This window comes from Castor canadensis, chromosome 14 (assembly GCF_047511655.1).
Source record: "Castor canadensis chromosome 14, mCasCan1.hap1v2, whole genome shotgun sequence".
Classification (NCBI taxonomy): domain Eukaryota; kingdom Metazoa; phylum Chordata; class Mammalia; order Rodentia; family Castoridae; genus Castor; species Castor canadensis.
The window spans coordinates 21,346,062-21,367,808 of record NC_133399.1 but is presented as its reverse complement, the minus strand read 5'-3'; the positions used below and the strand labels follow the sequence as shown (position 1 = coordinate 21,367,808).

General features: G+C 55.0%; 2 protein-coding genes and 1 long non-coding RNA gene across 7 annotated transcripts in view; 1 reads left to right on the top strand and 2 right to left on the bottom strand.

Annotated features, from left to right (window-relative positions):
* Nucleotides 1-35: 35 nt before the first annotated feature.
* Ddx39a (DExD-box helicase 39A) lies at nucleotides 36-8,272 on the bottom strand. 2 transcript variants are annotated; one of them, XM_074053942.1, is made up of 12 exons: nucleotides 8,114-8,234; nucleotides 6,212-6,296; nucleotides 3,661-3,872; nucleotides 3,448-3,575; nucleotides 2,532-2,624; nucleotides 1,989-2,172; nucleotides 1,386-1,504; nucleotides 897-1,028; nucleotides 710-819; nucleotides 486-630; nucleotides 268-415; nucleotides 36-171 (listed from the first exon to the last, which is right to left on the bottom strand). In XM_074053942.1, the coding sequence occupies exons 3-12, from the start codon at nucleotides 3,866-3,868 to the stop codon at nucleotides 155-157; spliced, it is 1,284 nt and encodes a 427-aa protein (XP_073910043.1). In that variant the 5' UTR covers nucleotides 3,869-3,872; nucleotides 6,212-6,296; nucleotides 8,114-8,234; the 3' UTR covers nucleotides 36-154. The 2 variants fall into 2 exon arrangements, with proteins under 2 accessions (XP_073910043.1, XP_073910042.1); XM_074053941.1 differs by lacking the exon at nucleotides 6,212-6,296 and having other exon boundaries at nucleotides 8,114-8,272.
* A 3,707-nt stretch (nucleotides 8,273-11,979) lies between these two features.
* On the bottom strand, nucleotides 11,980-14,380 carry LOC141416707 (uncharacterized). The gene is made up of 4 exons (XR_012441310.1): nucleotides 13,990-14,380; nucleotides 13,693-13,880; nucleotides 13,311-13,430; nucleotides 11,980-12,497 (listed from the first exon to the last, which is right to left on the bottom strand). It is a non-coding gene; the product is annotated as an uncharacterized lncRNA (long non-coding RNA).
* Pkn1 (protein kinase N1) overlaps nucleotides 13,172-21,747 on the top strand; it is a 27,296-nt gene continuing 18,720 nt past the window's right edge. Inside the window, exons 1-2 of one of the 4 annotated variants that reach the window (XM_074053937.1) lie at nucleotides 13,172-13,227; nucleotides 19,701-19,998. In XM_074053937.1, the coding sequence (XP_073910038.1) occupies nucleotides 13,201-13,227; nucleotides 19,701-19,998 (325 nt within the window). In that variant the 5' untranslated portion in view covers nucleotides 13,172-13,200. Of the gene's footprint in view, nucleotides 13,228-14,622; nucleotides 14,724-16,213; nucleotides 16,268-18,625; nucleotides 18,702-19,700; nucleotides 19,999-21,747 lie in introns of those variants that run through there. The other 3 variants (XM_074053938.1, XM_074053935.1, XM_074053936.1) reach the window with 3 other exon arrangements.

The window sequence follows — 21,747 nt, the reverse complement described above, 5'->3', positions numbered from 1 at the left end:
CGGAGAACCAGGACAAAGACAGGGCGGGAGCCAGGTTTCCATAGTAAAAATTTATTCTCGCACAAATCCGCAGCCTTGGGACACTAGAAAGAGCCCCATCTGTAGCCAAGGAGAATAAACAGCACTGGGAGCAGGGCGTGGCCTTTGGGCGTGGTTACCGGCTCTGCTCGACTGTGGAGGCAAATGGAAGGTGGTGGGTGAGAGGTGGAGACGGGTCCTGAGTCCTGCCCAGGCAGCTGTTCCCAGCACCCCGATACCCCTACTTACTGTACGTGGAGATGTCAATTTCCTCTGGAAGCTCTGCCACGTTCACCTCAAAGCGGTCCTGGACGTCATTAAGGATTTTGGCATCGTTCTCATCAGACACAAACGTGATGGCCAGGCCTTTGGTGCCAAAGCGGCCGGCACGGGCCACCTGCAGAGACAGGCCTGTGTCAGGGCTGAGGGTGGCTGGGTCGGGCACCCTCCCAGGGAGGGACACTCACTCGGTGGAGGTAGGTATCCGAGTCCTCTGGCATGTCATAGTTGAAGACGATGTTGACGCGTTCAATGTCCATCCCTCGGCCAAACAGATTGGTGGCCACCAGGATCCGCCGCTGGAAGTCCTTGAACTGCTGGTAGCGCGACAGGCTGGTGCAGAGCAAGCGAGGCGTGAGCCATGGTCCCGGCTGCGCTACTCCCTCTGCCGCCAGGTGGACGCCGCACTCACCGCTCCTCCTGGGCCATGCCGCGGTGGATGGCGATGGCCGGGAAGTTCTGCTCCACTAGGAGCTGGGCCAGGGCCATGCAGCGCTGCACCGACTTGACGAAGATCACCACCTGTGCTGTGCAGGGCACCAGTCAGGCCGGGGCCGTGCCGCCCCAGACCCAGAGCCCGAGCTGCAGCAGAACGTCACCTGGTTAAACTCCAGCACATCCAGGAGGTCGAAGAGCTTTCGGTTCTTTTCGCTGTCCTTGAGCTTGACGTAGTACTGCTGCAGCCCATGCAGCGTGAGCTTGGTCTCGTCGTCCACAAACACCTCCATGGGCTGTGTGGGGAGGGGAAGCAGGAAGGGGCGAGCAGGGCTCACTTCTGGGCGTCTCGCCTGCCCAGCACCTTCAGAGTGGCGCCTTGGTGGCGATGCTTCCCAGAGGGCATGCTGTACCCGACCTCAGGAAACAATCCGCCACCAGAAGCTGGATGCAAGCTCTGCTCTGGCACAGGTGTGGACCCCGCTGGCTCCCAGATGGCCAACGCAGGGGAAAGAAGGAAGCGCCGCCAGCCTCCCAGCATCCTGAGGGCCATGTGACTGTCGTGGAGCGGCCCCGGCCCTGGGAGGGCCACAGCTGCTGTGCTGAGGTCTCGGCCACCTCGGGTGGGTGGGCCGGGGCGTCACCCTACTCACATCCTGCATGAACTTCCTGCAGACCGGCCGGATCTCCTTGCTCAGGGTGGCACTAAACATCATGCACTGCTTCTCGTGGGGTGTCAGGCGGAAGATCTCCTGCACGTCCCGCCGCATGTCTGCAAAGCAGGGCAAGAAGCAGGTAGGCATGGGTGTCTGCCAGACCTGCACCCTTCCCAACCTGTGCCAGGGGGTGGCGTGGCGGAGGGCGGGAGGGGCAAGTTCCAGGTGCTAAGGGGCCGCCTTGGGCAGGTGAGCAGGCACAGGCGCAGGAAGAGCTGAGGTCCACTTACACGCTGCCAGCGCAGAGCAGCCGTGCCAGTGCACCTGGAGCCACACTTCGGGGCAGGGAGCCTGAGGCAGAGACCACCACATGAGAGCTGCAGCTGCTCCCAGGGACCACCCCTCCTCCAGCCCACAGAGGGGCAGCAGCTCCGGGGCCCCTGTGGTCCCCTGAAGCAGGGCTCAGAAGCATCACTAGGACCTTCCCGCCATCCCTTTTGGAGACCTGTTCTGGCCACCCACCTGACCCACTCAGGGAGACTAAGGAAAGTCGGAGTGTGCAGGGGAAGCACGGCAGGGTAGACCAGTAGGGATACTCACCCAGCTGCTCTAGCATCTTGTCACACTCGTCGAGCACAAAGTGCTTCACGTTCTTCAGGTTGAGGCTCCGATTCCGCACGAGCGCCAGGATGCGGCCCGGGGTGCCCACCACAACGTGGGGACAGTTCTTCTTCAACACTTCTTCGTCCTTCTTGATAGACAGGCCCCCAAAGAACACCGACACCTATAGGCACAGCAGGGAAGCTGCTTCCACCCTTTTGGGGGCTGTGGTCTTGTACCCCACAGCACATTACCCCAGCCCATGGTGGACCTGATGGCACCAGCCCCAGCAGCCCCAAGGTCCCCAATTCCTAAGCCCTGGTCACTCAGAACCCTGGCACCAATGAAAGGCAGTCCCGGCTGGGACTGGTGCAGGCCCCAGGGGCCATGCATAATTCATCAGGCTTTTAGGAGCGTAAACCACCACAAACCTCAAAGGCAGCACAGCAGCCAAGTCTGGTAAATGCTGCTGGGCCAGGACTGAGTCCAAGGCTGCTGGGGCTGCAGAGGCTGGGGGTGGCCAGCAGCCACTCCAAGACTCACCTTGACACTGGGCATGTACTTGGAGAAGCGCTCGTACTCCTTGCTGATCTGGAAGGCCAGCTCCCTCGTGTGGCACATGACCAGGACCATCACCTGGAGCGGGCGGGAGAGGGTCACTGAGGGCGGGGTCCTAAGTCCCCCTGGAGTCCACACTGATGCCCTTCAGTTGCCAACCCCCTCACTACTCCCACCCAGTCCCCACCCAAAGACAACTGCCACATGCTGCCTACTGTGCATGCCCTGTATTTCCTGGCCCTTTACCTAGCGGTTGCTCTGGCCCTGCAGGGGGCAGGACAGAGACCAGTCACCCTGGCCCCTGCCCCACCTTCCTGCCTCCAGTGCTGCACACTGGGACCACAGCACGACCTTCCACTAAGTCCTCACCCCTTATGACTTACCCACAGCACAGGGCCTGTGCACACACGGGGTGTAACCCCAGCATGACTTTTGGGTCTCATTTATTTTTTGCAGTGCCCAGGGCCTCACTTGCTAGGCAACTATACCCAGCCCAGTAGCTTGACTTGGTGAGACGGGTTCTCTATGCATGTACTTCCCTCTGCCCTCCCATTCAACCTTCCTGCCTCAGCCTCCCCAGTGCAGGGATCACAGGTAGGCATCACCATGCCCAGCTCTCACATTAATTCTTAAGAGGAAAACAGAAGCCACCTAAGCTCTCCCCTGAGAAAGCAGAGTACAAAAATGGTGACCTCAGCAGGCTGTGACCCATCAGCATTGATGGGCTGCATCGATGGGCTGTGGTGACCTATACCTTCCTAGGTGGCCCAGACACATGGGAGCAGCGTAACGTTCCTGGGTGTGAACTGTGGGTGCGTCTCAGGCGTCAGTCTTGTTCCAAGTAGAAGCTTGGCTTAGTGGGGCAGTGAGGGCAGGGCGGGGCGGCAGTGGGGACACACACCTGGCCGTGGGCGGGCTCGATCTGCTGCAGGGTGGCCAGCACGAACACAGCGGTCTTGCCCATCCCGGACTTGGCCTGGCACAGCACGTCCATGCCCAGGATGGCCTGGGGGATGCACTCATGCTGCACTGAGGGGAGAGGGCGCGGGAGGGGGGGCCTGAGGGCAGGCAGGACCAAGGCCACGCCCTCCACCCGCATGCACGCAGGCCATACCCTCCGATGGGTGCTCGAAGCCGCAGTCCACAATGGCCCTGAGCAGCTCCGGCTTCAGCAGGAAGTCCCGGAAGCCCGAGCTGTGGATGGACACATAGGACCCCTTGATGTCTTTCTTGGGGGCAGCTGGGGTGCTCTCCTGGGGAGCCTGGGGCTCTTCATCCTCCTCGTAATCCAAAAGCTCGTTCTCCACGTCCTGCTCAGCCATGGCCCTGAGAACAGGAGACAGGAAGCCAGGGCGGGGCTGAGGGGCAACAGAAGGCAGCAAGTGGCTGGGCGGGGCTCAAGGCTTCTGGGATCCACTGCCAACACCTGCTTCAGTGCTGTCCCTCAGCCCCAGCTTGCTCACCCCGCACCCTTTCAGTCTCTCAGGTCATGACAATGGAAGCCCAATTCCAAACCAGCTCAGGGTGCAGCTCAGCGGCAGAGCTGAGCACCGATCCTGCACCACAGCCCTCAGCGTCCTGCCTACCTGGTGCTATGCACCCCTGCCTGGTTCAGCTGCTCACACTCTCGGGAGCCCCCATCCCAAGCCTTTGAGCCCCGGTGCCACCCCAGGGATGCCCTGCTTCTGGGACTGCACAAATGTGTCCTCCTTTTCCAAGCTCAGCCCTGATGAACCTCTGTGGATCACAAGACGAAAGAACTCCCTTCCCCAGGCCTCCCCAGGAGCCCCCCAGGCCTGCATGGAGCAGGACCCAGAGGCCTGTGGGTGTGGCTGCCTGCCAGGTACCCAAAGGAAGTGAAGAAGAGAGGGAGCAGCAGTGCCTGACCACCTCAGCTCCCCTAGTATTTGTGGTCTACACAGGGGAATAATTAAGTGCCTCAGAAAAGGGCTCCCACAGGGCCCAAGTCAATAAAAACTAAAGCAAAGCCAGTAAATGGATAGCTGGATGAGGTGCCTTATGCATGTAATCCCAGCTACTAGGGAGGCAGAGAGCTGGAGAATCATGTTCTAGGTCAGCCAGAGCAGAAACTTCTCCAGACCCCATCTCAATCAATAAGCAGGGCATGGTGGTACATGCCTGTCATCCCAGCTATGTGGGAGACATAAACAGGAAGACTGAGATTCCAGGCAAAAAGTGAGACCAAAAAAAGGCAAAAGGGCTGTGGGAAGCAGGGATGCCTTAAACGGTAGAGCACCTGCCTAGCAAGCAGAAGGCCCTGAGTTCGAGCCCCAGTACTGCCTGCCAAAAAGAACAGGACTTCACTTGTGAGCACACTGTCTTCTGCCTCCAGCCTAGGGCTGATGCAGCTTTTCCTTGTCACTCATGGCCTCTGTCACTCTCCCGCCCCATGGTTTTAACCATTTCTATGCTGATGCCCCCTACTTACAACTCCCTCCCATCTGTTACCAGCTGCCCCTCCACCTCCCTGGGGGGGGTTTGAAAGTCCGTTTCTCCTGAAAGTGGGCTTCCCCACTATGGAACCACCAATTCCAACCTCCAGGTGTCTTCTGCCCACCCTACACCCCCTCAATCTAGCTGGCCATGCTTACCCATACCACCACACTGGCCCCAAGCTGCCATCACCTTCCTTTCTTTGCTTTGTCTCTAAAATTAGAACAGTTTTACTGAGATGCTCACATGGTCTAGGTGGATTTCAGTCATCACAGACATGGGGAGCCATCGCCACTGCCAACTTTAGGATTCTTCATCACTCCCAAGCTCAAAGCCTCTAGAGCTGGGGGTATGGCTCTGTAGTAGAGGACTTGCCTAGTGTGCATGAGGCCCTGTGTTTCATCCCCAGAAACCCCACCCAAAAAAAACCTTTTTTTATTACTTTTATTTGGGGGGAGGGGGTGAACTCAGGGCTTCCCACTTGCAAAGCAGGCACTCTATTGCTTGAGTCACATCTCCAGTCCATTTTGCTCTGGTTATCTTAAGAGGTGGGATCTTACAAACTATTTGCCCCGTCTGGCTTCAAACTTTGATCCTCCTGACCTCAGCCTCCCAAGTAACTAGGTTTACAGGCATGAATAACTGGCACCTTGGCTGTCTGTACCCTTTAGCTATCATCCCCTGGCCCCCAGAACGACCCATCTACTTCCTGTTTATGGACTGTACAGCCTGGCTATTTCATAGAAATGGGCCCATATACATGGGTCCTTTTGTGTCTGGCTTCTTTCACTCAGCTCCCCATAAAGTTCATCCACATTACAGCACAAATCAGGGCTTCAATCCAACAGGCAGAGGGACCCTAGGAAAGCCAATCAGATCTGGCATGTCACCACTCTGCTCAAAAGCTTCCATGGCTCCCACTGTGCTCAGAATAAGCCAGATTGCCTCCACTGCCTACCATACATTCATGACCCCACTCACCCCCATGCCCAGACCTGCCAGCAGCCCCCCACCTGCTGGTTTCCACACTTCTTCACTAACTGCCCTTGCCGCCACTTCTGAGCCCCCAGTGCCCCAGAAGTGCATTTTCTTACAGTCCCAACTTAAAATGTCCCCCTCTCTAGTGTGGAACAGGACCAGCATTCAACAGTGTCTGCTTGAACAAGCAGACCTGGACTGAGGCCTTCAGGCAGTTTAGCATGTCTCTTTACCTGAGTCTGGAAAAAAGCAATCTGATACCAGCTCTGAGGACTCTTCCGGAAGGCTCCCCAGATCCAGGCCAGGCCAGGCAGGTGACTATCTCAAAAAGAAAATACAGGCTGGGCGACCCCTATAATCGTACTTGCTTAGGAGGCAGAGATCAGGAGGATCATGGTTGGAAACCAGCCCTGGGGAAACAGTTCCAGAGACCCTATCTCTAAAAAATAAAAACATCACAAAAAAGGGCTGGTGGAGTGGTTCAAAGCGTAGGCTCTAAGTTCAAACCCCAGTACCGCAAAAAAAAAAAAAAAAAAAAGTAAAATGAGCCCGGCACTGGTGGCTCATGCCTGTAATCTTAGCTACTGAAGGAGGCAGACGGAGATCAGGAGGATCAAATAGTCTGCAAGATCCTATCTTGAAAAAACCATCACAAAAAAAGGGCTGGCAGAGTTGCTCAAGTGGTAAGAGCACCTGCCTAGCAAGTGTGAAGGTCCTGAGTCCAAACCCCAGTACCGCTAAAAAAAAAAAAAAAAGAAAACCAAAAAACACACAGGCAGGGGCACAGCTCAAGTGGTAGAGCCCTTTCCTAGCCTACATGAAGCCCTGGGTTCCATCCCCAGCCAACTGCAGGTCAGGATAGGGTGTGGGAAGCCAAAGAAGGGTTCATTTCACTTCCCAGGATTCAAGAAAGATCAATACAAAAAACATCAGGCCCTCGCTGGGTGTGGAAAGGGCTATGGTCTGGCTAAAGTCAAGGCAGAAAAAGAGGCTGGGAAGAGCGGGTCAGGCTCAGGCCATGGGTACCTAATTCGCTAATCAATAGAGAATCACTAATTAGGCTTAGGAGCGACTAAATCAGTAGTCACCCAGGAGTAATTTACTCCAGATGCAACAGCAGGGAGAACCAGTCACCAAATGAAAAGGTGGGGGCCCCAAGGAGGGAAAAAGAGCCCGGCAGTGAACAGATCTGGGCCACCGCCGGGACGGTGGAGGAGAACTAGAGGTCACCTAACCTGGGTTCCAAATCTGAGGGACCCGGAAAATGGGGCAAATAAACCAAGAGGGAGCGGGAGGTGTAGGTTCGGCGATGCAGCACTTGCTTCGCACGCGTGGTCTCAATAACCAGCACTGTCAATGAAATCAAGTCGCATGAGCTAAACCAGAGGCCTAAGGGAGCTGTTCTGAGTTAGTGGGGAGACAAATTTGAGGCACATATTCCAGGAAAGGGCTGGGGGTGCAGCTGCGCGAGGCCCTGGGTTCCGGTTCCAGCCCCAGCACCACTAAAATGTAAATCAGATGAGGACACAAGATTTGACCAGCCCACAAGGGATGGCCACAGGGTGACACCGGACTAAGTGACAATCTAGACATGCCCCGCGTACCCAGGTATCTGCCCTCCAGTGACCCCGGGCAGGCTTTTCACCCTGGAGTCTATTTCGAACTACTCGGCTCTTTTATTTTCAAAGTTACATTGTTTGGCCCTAATCTCGGATAAACCCCTAAACAAGGGGACTCGGAACAGCCCGGTTCGTCTGGAAGGTCTGGTTTCTCCCACTGAGACCTCAAATCCCAGGGTCGCCCCTGAGTCACTCCCCAAACGGCCCTAAGCTGCTTCAGGAACCACTAGAAGAAATTTTGTCTCTCCACACCGGATCCCACCCGCCGGCCGCCATGACGGCCCTCCCGGAAGCCGGGCCCGCGCCCCGCGCGCCAACTGCCTGCCCGTCCCTGACGCATGCGCCCCGTGGCCCAACCGCCGCCTCCGCGCGGGCCGGACGCCCCAACCGCCCCGCCCCTCGTCTCGCGCCCCCTCCTCCTGTTCCCCCTTAACCCGCGGCGTCTCCCTTTCAACTGCTGGTCCGCACGTCCGACGTCCCCGCACCGTGGCCCCGCGCCTGCGACCCACCGCTTACCTGGTTCCCTGTTCGTCTCCGCGTGCTGCGAGGAAAGCCGACTGCCTCCGGTTAGCTGTCGCACGCCGCAACACGAGCTGCCGCGCTTCCTGCCTCCAGAGTCTTACAGTGGCCCGGTTCACTGGAACGTTGACTTGTCACTCAAGAGAAGTGAAAGCAGTGATTGGATTATAACGAAAGAACGGGGAGGCTATTGGTGGAGAGCAGAAAAGAGGGCGTGCTTCATGACTCAAGCTCATTGGTCAATCTATACTTAGGCGCGCCCAAATGAGCTGACACCGGAGCTGGGCGCGCCCTGTCACGTGATCTGAGTCACGCCCTGGGTGGGTGCCGCCATTTTTAGTACTGGCAACTGAAGATGAATTAATTGGTCTGTGGCAAGTGACCCGCCCTTTTCAAGTATGGCTTCTGCTCTAGGCCCAAAACCCAACCAAAGCTGTAGCAGGTGGCATACCCAACGCGGCCTGGGGGGTCCTCCATAGCAGAGGTTCTGAAAGACCTTTGAGGAGGACTGAGAGCTTGAACCGACTATTATAGATTAGTTGTTTTTGTCCTATGAGTGAAATCCAATAGATTGCTGTCTGGCTTCTGCTCCAAATGTTTTTGATATCAATCTATGTTGCCACGCACAGCATAGTTCTTTTTTTTATTGCTGAATAGTATTCCATGGTGTTGCTGTACTACAAAACAGACAATATAAGTTATTGCTAGCCAAGGTGAAGCTGAATTCAATCTCCAGTACTGGGAAAAAAAAAAAAAAGCCAATATATAATAATAAGACAACATCTAACGTCTCCATTAACCTGTTGATTAATTGGTTCTTTGGCCAGCTTTTGGGAGTTTTGGTTTTCCTTTCATTATTACTGCTTCTGAAGTGCCAGGGGTCAGCATGGGCCTTGAGCATGGCAGGCAAGCATTCTACACAGGCATCTCCTCCTTTTTTTGGGTGGTCCTGGGATTGGAACTCAGGACCTCTTCCCTGCTAGCACTCTACCAGTTGAGCCACGGCCCCCCTCTTTTTTTTTTCTTTTGAGACAGAGTCCTCCTATGTTGCCCAGGTTGGCTCAAAATTCCCAGATTCAAGCCATCCTCCTGTCTCAGCCTCCCCATGAGCTGGGATTACAGGCAGGAAATACTAGGTCTGGCTTTGCCATTGTTAATGAAGTTTCAACAGGTGCTGTGGATGTGGCTCAGTGGTAGAGTGCTTGCCTACCATGCACAAGTACCTGGGTTCAATTCCAGCCCTGCCAAAGGAAAAAAAAAAATCTAAAAGAATTACAATGACCAAAGTGAAACCTTAAGTAAAGGTCAGACTTGCGTGCCATCTTGACACCTGAGGCAAAAGGAAAAGATCAACAATGCTGATTCTGACCTCTGTGGAATTTTTTGCATTCATCATTTTTTTTGTTTTGTTTTGTTTTGCGATACTGGGGCTTGAACTCAGGGCCTACACCTTGAGCCACTCCACCAGCCCTTTTTTGTGATGGGTTTTTTCGAGATAGGGTCTCATGAACTATTTGCCCAGGCTGGCTTTGAACCATGATCCTCCTAATCTCTGCCTCCTGAGTAGCTAGGATTACAGGCATACCCATGGGCGTCTGGCTTCATCTTGATTTTTAAATATGTATTTTCAAATTTTAGCCTTCTTGTAATCCCAGCTGTTCTGGAGGCTGGCAAAGGAGAATGTAGAGTTTAAGCAAAGTCTGGGCAACACAGTGACACCCCGTTACTGGATTCACACATCATGTATCCTTCTTGGAGCCTTCCTAAATTTTGTGTCGCAAGCAAATGACTTCCTTCACTCTCGGCTTGGCCTTAGATGACTCCTTTGTTCTTAAGAAATCTAAATATGTCAACAGCTTTGATCCTCAAGGTAAGGGCAGTTATTACGAAGTGAGGGGCCCAGAGAAGGTTAATCCTAGTCCCAAAGTCACACAACTAGCAGACATCTAAGCCTAGACTATCTCCCTTTCTGGTTTGGGAGGGCTTTTTTTGGTTTTTGGTTTTGTAGTTCTAGGGATGGAGCCTAGGGTCTTACCCATGCTAGGGAAGCGATTTATCACTGCACAGCATTCCGAACCCATCTCCCTATCTTAGATTTGTTTGTTTTGGGTGATACAGGGATTTGAACTCAGGGCCTCTATCTTAAAAGACAGGAAGCCTACAGCTTGTACCACATCCCAGCCCCCCTTTCTTAGACTGCTTCCTTGGAAGGTGGAGACAGAGGCAGAGGCCAGGTAAGTGGGAAAGCCAGTGCCCAGGGAGACAGAAGCTGTCCCCAGGAAGCAGGTGGGAAAGCACAGATCATGGAGTAATCAGATCACTGAAATGAGTTATAAAGAAAGCAGAGGCCAGCTGGGTCCTGGGGAGAGGGATGGGGAAACAGGAGCACACCCCAGCCCCCTCCCCATCCCTGAAGTCAGGGATGACCTTCTACTTTGCAAAAAGTAAACTCCCTCCCTCCAAAAAAAAAAAAAATCAAATTTTAAGTACAGAAAAGATCAAACTCTCCTAAAGTACACCCGCCACCCCCGATTGGCAAATGGTAACATTTCTCATATTGGCTCAGTTCATCTCAGAATGGTTTGAGATAGAAAAGACTTGCAAGACGCCCACCCAAAGAGCTAAAAAGAAAGGGATTGACAGCACCCATGACTTGGGGAGAGCCAGCCTGAATTCTCATCCAGTGCTGGTGGGCGGATGAACTTGAGAAGCCACCACTGGAAAATGCTGGATTGGTCTCTGCCCTTCACCTTGGCCCCGAGGCTGAGAAGTAATTTGATGAGGTTTTTTTTCTTTTCTCATTTTGCAGTGCTGGGGATGGAACTCAGGCCCTCATACATGCCAGGCAAGTGCTCTACCACTAAGCCACCCCCCCCAAGCCCCAATTACCCTTTTTCTTTTTTGAGGCAGGGTCTTGCTGTGTAGTACAAGATGTTCTTGTCCTTGTACTATTTCCTGGAACTTGAGATCTTCCTGTGTCTGCCTCCTGGGTGCTGGGATTACAGGCATGCATCACCACACCCAGCCTGACCAGGCAGTTTGTAGTTTGGCTAACCAGGGTTTCTCAGCCTCAGCATCCTTCATGTTTGAGCTGGATTGTTTCTGCTGGTTGGGACAGTCTTGGGCGTTATAGGACACTGACAATATTCCTGCCTCTAGAACACTGGTGTCCTGCTCTCCCAGTCAGGACACCCCAAAACATCTCCAGACATTGTCAATGTCCCCCCTAAAAGATGGGACAAAAGCCCCCACACCTTAAAGACCCCCTGGGTTAAATAGACATGAATGCCATGGCTAACCACAGGTTCACAATAAATGAAACGCTTTTTGCTCAAAAAGAGACATGAGCAAGAAAGAGTCTTTTTTGCCTTTTTTCCCTCTCTCTCTCTCTCTCTTTGTGGTACTGGTGCCTGCCAGGGATGAATCTTAAAACCAGCGTGTTCTCTATGGATATACTAAGTCATTGAATCATACTTTTTAAAAGGGTACATTTTATGAAGTGTGACTTTTTGCTCAATAGAAACTAAAGTATGCTGAGTGAAAAGAGCCAGCCGCAGAAAAGCACACACTGTGATGTCTAAGGTCTAAGCTGAGAGAATCCACAGGAGTTCACCTGGGAAGGGCCAGAGATCAAAGTTACAGAGGAGCCGGGTGCTGGTGGTCACGCCTGTAATCCTAGCTACTCAGGAGGCAGAGATCAGGAGAATCGCAGTTCAAAGGCAGCCTGGGCAAATAGTTTGCAAGATCCTATCTTGAAAAAAAAAACAAAAAACAAAAAAGGGCTGGTGGAGTGGCTCAAGGTATAGGCCCCGAATTCAAGCCCCAGTGCCACCAAAAAAAAAAAAAAAAAAACAGAGGGGAGTTACAGAGAGTGGTGACCAGAAGGCTATATTCAGATAGAAAAAGTAGCCAGGATGAGGCTCACTGATACAACATTTGCCTAGCATGGGGGAGGCCCTGGGGCCCATCCCCAGCACTGCAAAAAGGAATAAGGGGAGGAGGGGGCACAGAGATTGAGAACCAGAAAAAATTGATATCTGAGTCTTGCAGGGTGTGGTGGTGCACATCTGTAATCCCAGCATTTGGAAGGCTGAAGCAGGAGGATCAAAAATTGATCCTATCTGGAAAATACCCAACACAAAACAGGGTTGCAGGGTGGCTCAAGCAGTAGAGCACTTGCCTAGCAAACTCAGGCCCTGAGTTCAAACCCCAATACCAGTCAAGAAAAAAAAAAGATTATAGAAAATGTATTAACATTTACAATGAAGACAATATCAAGACATGTGAGGGGTGGAGTACAGAATGGATGGAAGGGTACAGTCAGCGAAGGCTTACCTGAGGAGGCAGTATTTGAGCAAAGATGCAAAGGAAGGGAGAAAGGCTGGCAAGAGATAGAAACCATCGCAGGGAGAGGGAACAGTCAGTGCAAAGGCCCTGTGGTCAGAAGCCACTGTGAAGGCTAGTGATGCTCGAGGGGGGTGAGGAGAGTTGAGTGGTGAGAAGACCACCTTGCAGGCCAAAGCGAGGAGTGAGCAACTTTTTCTAAGACTTCTAGGAAACCAGGACCAGCTTTTTGTTCAGGGAGGGGTGGGTGGTGATGTGATTTAGGACTTCCGAGGTCCCAGAGTGAATTGGAGCAGGGCCAGGGAAGCTGCAGGGATGTGCTGTTTCGTTTCCGTTATCACATTTTGTTGAGATTGTACAATTAGTTCTTTGTCTTATCTTTTAAAGCCCAGAGTGCAACTCTGTTTCCAAGGCCACCAAAGTCCCCAGCGGACATCGATAAACAGTGGAGATTAAATGAGTGCTGGGGAGGTTGGAGCGTGAGTTTGGCCCGTTTCCCCAGCTCCATCCGGGGAAGGGAGGCAGCTTGGGACCTGGCAGGCATTCGGGAGAGGACTTGTCCCTGGACACAGTGTTTTCCTGCCAACACGGTCCCTGGAAACCTCTCTCTGCCTTGTCCTCCCCACCCCTAAAATGGGCGGGCTGGAGAATTAGAGGGAGATATTAACTAGCTTGCAGAGTTCTTTAATTCACTCAACAAACATATGAAGAACAGTGAGGAGGTCAGTTGGCTGGAGAGGATGATCAAGAGGGAGAGATGGGAAGAGGTAAGGGCTTTGGGTATGATTTTTTTTTTCCTGCATCACGTTGGAGCCATGGAGGATTCTAGGCAGAGGAGGGACATACATACCTTGACTCAGGTGTTCACTGGCTCCCTTGGGCTGTTGTCAGGAGAACACACTGTGGAGGGTGTGAAGGACACTGGGAGACCAAGAAGGAGGCTACACGATGAGTGACAGTGAGGCTGGACCTGTTGAGAGTGTGGCATGCTCGCTCTAATTCCTTTCTTCCTCTCTTTCCCTATTAAACTCCCCTAAGAGTTGCCCAGAGGCCAAAGAGACAAAGCTTGGTTTCTGGGACGACAGAAATCACACAGGGCCCTACGCTTAACCTTGGTACCGGACCCGCATCCCCTGCGCTCTGGCTGGTCCCGGGAGGGCGCCCGTGTTAGGCACCACCACCAGGGAGCGCTCCCAATTTGGAGCCCGGGGACCCAGGCTTGCCATCCTCACCCGATTGCTGGGGTCCCACAACGCCCACAAAACAAGCTGCACGCTCTGTGGACAACGGCCACACCGGAGAAAGTCTGCAGAGATCTCCAAAACCTTCTGCTTGGGCACTAGTCTGCACTGTGGAGCACCATCTGTATACAGTAGCCTGGGCAAAAAGCGAGGCTGGTTCCCATATCACAGCAGGAAAACTGAAGTGCAGCAGCCACCGGGGTCCGCAGGAAAAACAGCAAGTCAGTGTCCGGGCTGGGATTCAATCCCTTTAACGACAATGACATTAGGGAAGTGACAGCAGCTTACATTCATTGCTCTCTGGTTGGGTCCTCAGCACTCAGCATGCACCGTCTCATCTAATTCCTACCAACGCCCGAGAGGTGGGTAGAACAGATGGAAACCTCTTAGGGGTTCGGGGTTCCCCCACCCAAAGTCTGGGGCGCTGAAATTTGAACTCAACTCCGCCCAGGGCTGGTCCCTTTCCCAGGCAATAGAGGTGACTTCTATGCCATTCAGCAGGACATCACAGGTCCCCAGCTGAGCAATGCAGAGGCAAAGAGTTGCATTTGCATTTGGAAGGGTCCTGGGTGGGGATCCCCGCGCGCGCTCAGATGGGGGGGGACTCCGCCCCAACTCGGGGTAGGACGCGGGGACGTGCAGGTTGGGGGAGCGGGGGAGGGCGGTGCATGCAGATGGAGGCCGGGCAGGCTGGGGAGGGGACCCTGCCTTCAGCCCCGGGGGCCGCCGGGAGCCCCGCCCCCCGCCCCTCCCCCTCTCCCTCCCCCCCTCCGGGCGCCGACCTCGGCGGTCACGTGACCCGGCCCGGCGGCCGCTGGGGCCGGAGGGCGCGGCGCGCGGACGCGGCGGCCACAGGCCAGGCGGGGCCGGAGCGGAGAAGGCCGCGCGCCTGGCGAGGGTCGCGCCGCGCCCGCCCCCCTCCCCGCCCCGCACGGGCGCACGCGCGCTCCGCGGCCCGCCCCTCCCTCCGCGCGGGGACCCCCGGCGGGCGGCAGGAGGACATGGCTAGCGACGCCGTGCAGGTAGGCGTACCTGCGTCCGCACCCGCGGGGCGATCGCCGGGGATCCCCACCACCCCACACCCCCCTGCACGCGCGCTGCCGGGGACCCTCTCCTCCCTGGATCCGAGTGGCGAGGGTGGGGACCTCCTCCTAAGCGCCCCCGGGGTGGCCCCCCGCTCCTTGGGCCGCGATCGGGAAGGGGGGAACCAGCGCCGTCCCCTTCTTGGCAGGTGGAGGTTTGGACCTGCTACCAAGTCCCGAGGTGCTGTCCCGGACCCCCAGCCTCCACCCTTCCCCGAGAATTAGAGGGGGCGCACTGGAGGCCCCACTTTAGATGTCTGTGGCTGGCTGTGTGTCCTCTCCCCCTCGAGTCCCACCCCCTCCTTTGTGTCCCCCTCCTCAGCGTTCGGTTCCTGGCAGGTGCCGCTTCACCTGGGGCAGGTGCCTGGCGCGGTGCCCCGGGAAGGGAGGAGGGGTGTCCGGCCCGTGCCCCTCCCCCGCACCACAAAGTTCCAACCACCCCCGCCTCCAGACAGCTTTACGAGATGGTCCCGACGCCACCGAGATAGGCACCTGTTGGCGGAAGTACCCGAGTGACCTCGTTAGGTTAGGGGACTGGGGTCCCCCCCCACACACACCCACCCACCCACCCTTCAGGTGCCAGGGGGGGACTGTTCTGTTAAACCGGGGATGTTCCTCTACCTATACTCCTGCCTGTATTTACAGGTGGCAGAGCTGGGTTGCCCCTCACCCTCTCCATAGACACATAAACACAGGTGAGAGTCCATCAGCTCAGCCAGGTTCTTCCTGTGCCACCTGGTGGGCATCTCACCGTCCTGGACTCACCATCTCCAACCTGGGACAAGAAGGACCAGAGTGACCTCAAACCCACTTTGGTTCAGTGACCCCAGTCTGAGACCTGTGTGTGTGGCTGGTGTCTCCAGGAGAACCTTATCACTCTGTTGTCCTGTGGTTCCTATGTAACCAGGTTCTGTCTCCTTCTACACCTGCCCCCCCTCCCCTCTGTGTCTCCCCTGTGCCCCTCCCCCCAGTCCTGCTGATGGCCTGCCAGCCTTGCCGAGGAGCTGGGCGTATCTGGTGTTGCCGATCACACAAGGTCAGATCTCCGGGTGGGATGAGCCAAGGACCCCCGCTCCACCCGGGGAGGACTGTGTAGACATCCCCTGGTGCATGCATGTGCTTGGTGTGTTCCACACATGATCCACACAGAGACTGGGAGTCCCCGCATGACGCTGGACTCAAACTCTGCGTCCCCTTCCTGTCCTGTTGTCCACTCTTGTCCCTTCCTGGCCATCCCTTTCCCTGTGCCTGCTTGGGCTTGCTGCCCTGTCCCTCTGTCCCTATGTGTGCCTGTCTGTTCTGTGTCCGGCAAACGGATGTCCTGTGTAACTGCCGGAAACGCCCAAGGCATTGAAATCCCAGGACACAGGGGGTCTAGATCCCTGAGCGCCCTAGGAAGAGGGTCATTGGGAGGTGGAAACTCTGGATTCTGTATCTGCTGATCCATGGTGGCAGGTGGAGGAGCGGGAACTCTCCAAGGCCAGGTCAGGCCCCTGATTCCTGAGTTTGCCTTGCTGGTCCTGGGGTGACTCCTAAGGTACAAATGAGTCAACCACAGGGGAAGACCCAGGAGGGCTGGCCTCCCTCTCTCCTGCTTTACATATTCTCAGGCCACTAAGGTGGGGCCGGGGGAGGTCGCTCCTCCTCTGTGCCTGGACTGCCCCCATTCTGGCTGGTCCTGCTCCTGGCTGTGTCCCTCTGCTCTGCCTGCTGGGGACAGGGTGGGGCTGGCAGTGGGACAGTGGGCGGGGCATGGTTGGGCCAGGCAGGGTGGTATTAGGTGAGCCTGAGTTTAAAACCAGCTGTCACTTCCTCCCTCTGTGTCCTGGGCCAAATGCCTTGATCTCTCTGAGCCTGTTTCCAGGGAAGAGAGATGAAGCTCTGGCTAGTGCTGGATGGGGGAGGGGGCTACTGTGACATCTTTACTATATGCATTGCAGTTGGCAGTCCAGGCTCTGGACCCAAGTCCCTTAACCCAGGCTTCTCAGCCTTGGTTCTCCTGTCATTGGGGCCTGGGTCATTCCTCCTGGTGGGGACCGTCCTGTACACTGTGGACATTGAAAAGCATTCCTGTATTCAGCTTGATAGATGCCACCTTACCACTCCCAGGGGTGACAACTAAGTGTCCACAGACATGGCCACATGCCCCTAGGGGTGGGGACAAAACTGTTCCTTCATTAAGAACTACTGTGGTTGGCTCTCTTGTCCTGTGTGTAAAGCTGGGTGAGAAATGGTGCCTATTACTGTGTATAGTGGGGGCAGGGTGGAGTCATGGGAGTGATGCTTTTTGCCTCAGTTATCCACTCTGGGGTCAGAAGGACAGGAGCAAGGATAGGTTTCTCACACTGAGGGGTAGCACGCACATGGGGCTTTCTCAGCCAGCATTGGAATTCTTTTTCTTTCTTTTTTTCCTTGGGATTATGAGGGCTTTTTTTTTTTTTTTTTTTTTTTTTTTTGGGCAGTACCGGGGTTTGAACTCAGGGCCTTCACCTTGAGCCACTCCACCAGCCCATTTTTCTGATGGGTTTTTTTCGAGATAGGGTCTTGTGAACTATTTGCCCGGCTTCGAACCTCGATCCTCCTGATCTCTGCTTCCTGAGTAGCTAGGATTACACCAGCATCCTCATCTTGAGACAGCGCCTGGGTCGTGGAATTGCATTTGTCACGAACTGGGTGGGGTTGGAGTAGGTGCTATTCGTGTGATTTTTTTTTTTCTTGCATTGCTGGGGATGGAGCCCAGGACCTCATGGTGTACTACTAAGCTGTACCCTCAGCCCTTAACTGCTATTATGAAGGGTTGAGCCTCCAGTGGGTGTTCTGTGGTGGGCTGCTTGTCTGGGGTGGGGGAGGATTCTTGTCCCGGCACCCCAGTGCTGTCGCCTCACGGGGTTGGCTTCAGGGAAAATGTAATGATAGGCCAGTGGGGACCCCAAGCCTCCAAGCCATGGTCAGCAGGAGTGGACAGACGTCTGGATGGGAGGAAGCAGGAAGTCAGGACTGCCTGTCTGCAGGAAGGGGGCCTCACCTCTGCAGAACGGGCTGTTCTGATCCTGAGGGGGAAGATGGGGACAAGGGGGAGGGTCTGGCTCTAGGAACCTGTGCGGGTAGTAGCAGGGCTGGAGACCCCGAGGAGTACCGGCACACACATGTGAGCATGCATATAAGCATATGTGCTGTGTACACATGGGCAGGGGAATGCCAATCCTATAGGTTGTAAAATGACCCGGATAAGCACTGTGTTAGCATTTGCATAGAAGTGTACATGAATGTGGGCCTAGAGTGTGTGTATATGTGAGCCCATGGTCCAGGTGTACACCTGCAGGTGTGGGAGTGTGTCCATGCTAGGAGCCCTGTTCTGTGTACACACACATGGTGTGAGAGTGTGCACACGTGGGCCTGTGTTTCATGCACACACCTGCAGGTGTAATGTGCACACACTCATAAAGGCAGGAGTGCATGTACACGTAAGTCGACATTCTGTGTACATGTGAGCCCGTGTCCCAGGTGTGTACCTGGAAGGGCGCACACACCTGTAACCCGTGTTTACGCTCATGCATGTAGATGGTGAATGTGTGTGCAAACCCAGGGTGTTCTGGGAATCTGTGTACCCTCTGGGAACCTGTGTGAAATGCACACACTATGGGTGTATATGCTTTGAGCATAGTCTCAGGACAGGGAGCCAGGGCTGTCCCCTGGGTTGTCCCTGGAGAAGCAGGCATGGCCCCTTAGGAGGTCATGCTAAGGGAAGGTCCTCGCAGATGCCCCAGAGCTGGCCTGGCGCAAGGGGTGCTGGGAGCTGGCAGGAAAGAGGAAGTGGTGGCCCAGAGGCCCTGGCAGGGCTGAGGTTCAGGAAGAGGGCGGGGCCCTCAGCCAGGACCCAGGATGGCGGCGGATACCCCTTCGGAGCAGGAGCTGGAGGTGGGGACTGGGTCTCTGTGGGAGGAGGCGGGCATTAAGGGACCCCAAGTGGCACAGGCTGGGAGCCCTGCCTTGCGTACATTTTGGTTTGGGGCCAAAGAGAGGTGATAGGCGCTGGAGTGCGTCAGAGTTGTGTGTGGAGGGAGACCGATGAGGAAGGAGATGGGGTTCAGCTCTTTGGGGACTCACACATAGAAGATACAAAGAGGGAACACACGGACTGCTCTTGAGACCGCCTAGTTTGGTGGTACAGCACAAGAACACGACCTAGTTTTGGGGTTCAGTAGAAGGAAGAGGGCCTATCCTGTAAAACAGGTCTTTTTCCCAAAGTGATACCAGTGGGAGGGGTGGGCATAAGGAAAGAGGGAATGAGGATAAATATGGTGGATATATTTTGTATCTACAGATGCAAATAGAAGAATGACACCTGTTGAAATTGTTCTAAGACAGGGGAGGGGGGAAGAGGGAGAAGGATGGAGGGAGTAAATGTAACTAAGATATATTGTAACCTGTATTTATGTAATAAAATGTTTTTAAAAAAGAGGACCCATCCTTAGGACCTCCTAGTTTGGGGGTATGAGAGAGGGACCATGAGGTCTGTCCCTAGGGCCTCCTAGTTTTAGTGTACAATACAGGAGATCTGGGGCTTTTTCCTGGATCCTCTAGTTGGGGGTGCAGCAGAGGGAACATGAATCTTGTCCCTGGGACCTCCTAGTTTAGGGGTGTAGCCTAGGAAAGAAAGGATATACCATATCAGCCTCGTCATTTGGGGGTGCAGAAGAGGGAGAATATTCCATTAGGACTCCCTAGTATGGAGGCAACAGGACCTTCCCTTCTCCCCTGGGAGAAGATGGCCTCCCAGCGTGGGTCGCGCATCTCCTCTCGGTTTGGGGCTTCCCAGAAGTCCTGGTGCAGGCGGGCAGGCGGAGGCTGCGCATGATAGGGCTGGGGATCCCGCTCCTGGGGTCCCCCCCACTGACATCCCTCCGTCTCCTGCAGAGCGAGCCTCGCAGCTGGTCGCTGCTGGAGCAGCTGGGCCTGGCAGGCGCGGACCTGGCGGCCCCCGGGGTGCAGCAGCAGCTGGAGCTGGAGCGCGAGCGGCTGCGGCGCGAGATCCGTAAAGAGCTGAAGCTGAAGGAGGGCGCCGAGAACCTGCGACGCGCCACCACCGACCTGGGCCGCAGCCTGGGCCCCGTGGAGCTGCTGCTGCGCGGCTCGGCGCGCCGCCTCGACCTGCTGCACCAGCAGCTGCAGGAGCTGCACGCGCACGTGGTGCTGCCCGAGCCCGCCGCGCGCGGTGAGCATGCGCGCGAAGGAGAGTGCGCACGCGCGGGAGGGCTCGCAGGCAGGCAGGCAGGCAGGCAGGCAGGCAGGCAGGCAGGCAGGCAGGCACGCCCACCCTGACTCCACCTACGCCTGACACCACTCACCTCCAAAGAAGTGCTACACAGTCATGCCCACACCTGGCATCACTCACCCCCTAGAGAAAGGCATACAGTCACGCCCACGCCTGACACCAGCCAGTCCCACCCACCTGACACCACCCACAGAGATAGCCACAGCATCACCCAGATACGCCAACACGCCAGTGCCAGGACAACGCCCACTGTCAGCAGACACCTGGACAACACCTGAGTACTGTGCTGTCATTGGGTAGTCACATGACTACCCAGAAACTCACGCACAGCCACACCAATACTCAAACATGCACACTGTGTCACATGTTTACCCAGAGCCTTTCACACAGCCGCCAACACCTTTATGACACGCAGAGATTCAATTTTTTTTTTTACAATTTTTTGTAATCTTTAATTGTGATGAAAAGAAAACATACAACACAAAATGGACGATTTTTGGTGTGCAGTCCAGTGGTGTTTGTTTTTTTTTCTTGCAGTACTGGGGTTTGAACTCAGGGCCTACACTTTGAGCCACTCCACCAGCCCTTTTTTTGTGATGGGTGTTTTTGAGATAGGGTCTCACAGAACTATTTGCCCAGGCTGGCTTTGAACTGTGATCCTCCTGATCTCTGCCTCCTGAGTCGCTAGGATTCCAGGCATGAGCCAGTGGCGTGTGCCCTGTCGTGTTGAGTGTGTTCACACGGCTGTGAAAGAGGTCTCTAGAACGTTCATCTTGTGAGTAAAGATGCTCCCAGTCACATGGGCACCTCACTGATACCCAGAGTTATCATGTCACAGCAATACCCAGAGAGACATGCAGTCAACTCCGTCACCGCCTGTACCACAGCCAGAACTGAGAACTTATCCTGTAAGTCCCAGAGACTGTCATGCACAGTCAGGACAAACCCAAAGACATATATACTGCCAGCCAACATCTAGAGAAACACCAGCTCACAGATGACACCTGGAGAGTCCTGCACAATGTCACAGCCCCCTTCCCCAGCCCCCAGCCCTTACAGGCTTACACAGCTTCATCAGGAGCCAGAGCCTCTGCACACAGCTGGACAGGATTCCAGACTATGCACTGCTTACGCAACACCCAGCCTGTTTGTGCTCATAGCATGTCAGCCAGTAGAGTCCTGAACTGTCATGTCAGCACTCAGGTACTTCTGCACCCAGAGTCTCCCCGCTCCAGTCATGTTACTCTTTTTCTTTTTTTGGCAGTACTGGGGTTTAAACTCAGGGCCTCACACTTGCTAGGCAGGCGCTCTCCCACTTGAGCCACTCCACCAGCCTTGTCATACCACTCGTGCAGACCCTTGTGTCTGGCTATAGTAACAGGCAGACGCAAATACAGTTAGCAGCACCTGCAGATCTGTGCTCAGTTCTGTCAACAGATGGACACAGACAACATCAGCCTGACACAGGAATTGCCACAGTGGGTCTAACACCTGCATCTGGCATTGTTACACTAGACCAAGGAGAACACAGCCAACAGTTGGTGGCTCAAGACATAACAACCCCTACTTGTGCAGGCTCACACACAGCTAGGTCACTCTTAGAGCCTGTCACACAGTTGACCCCAAAGACACACCCACCTGGACACTGCCCTGCACTCATTCATGCTGGGTGCTGCCTGCGGTTGGAGT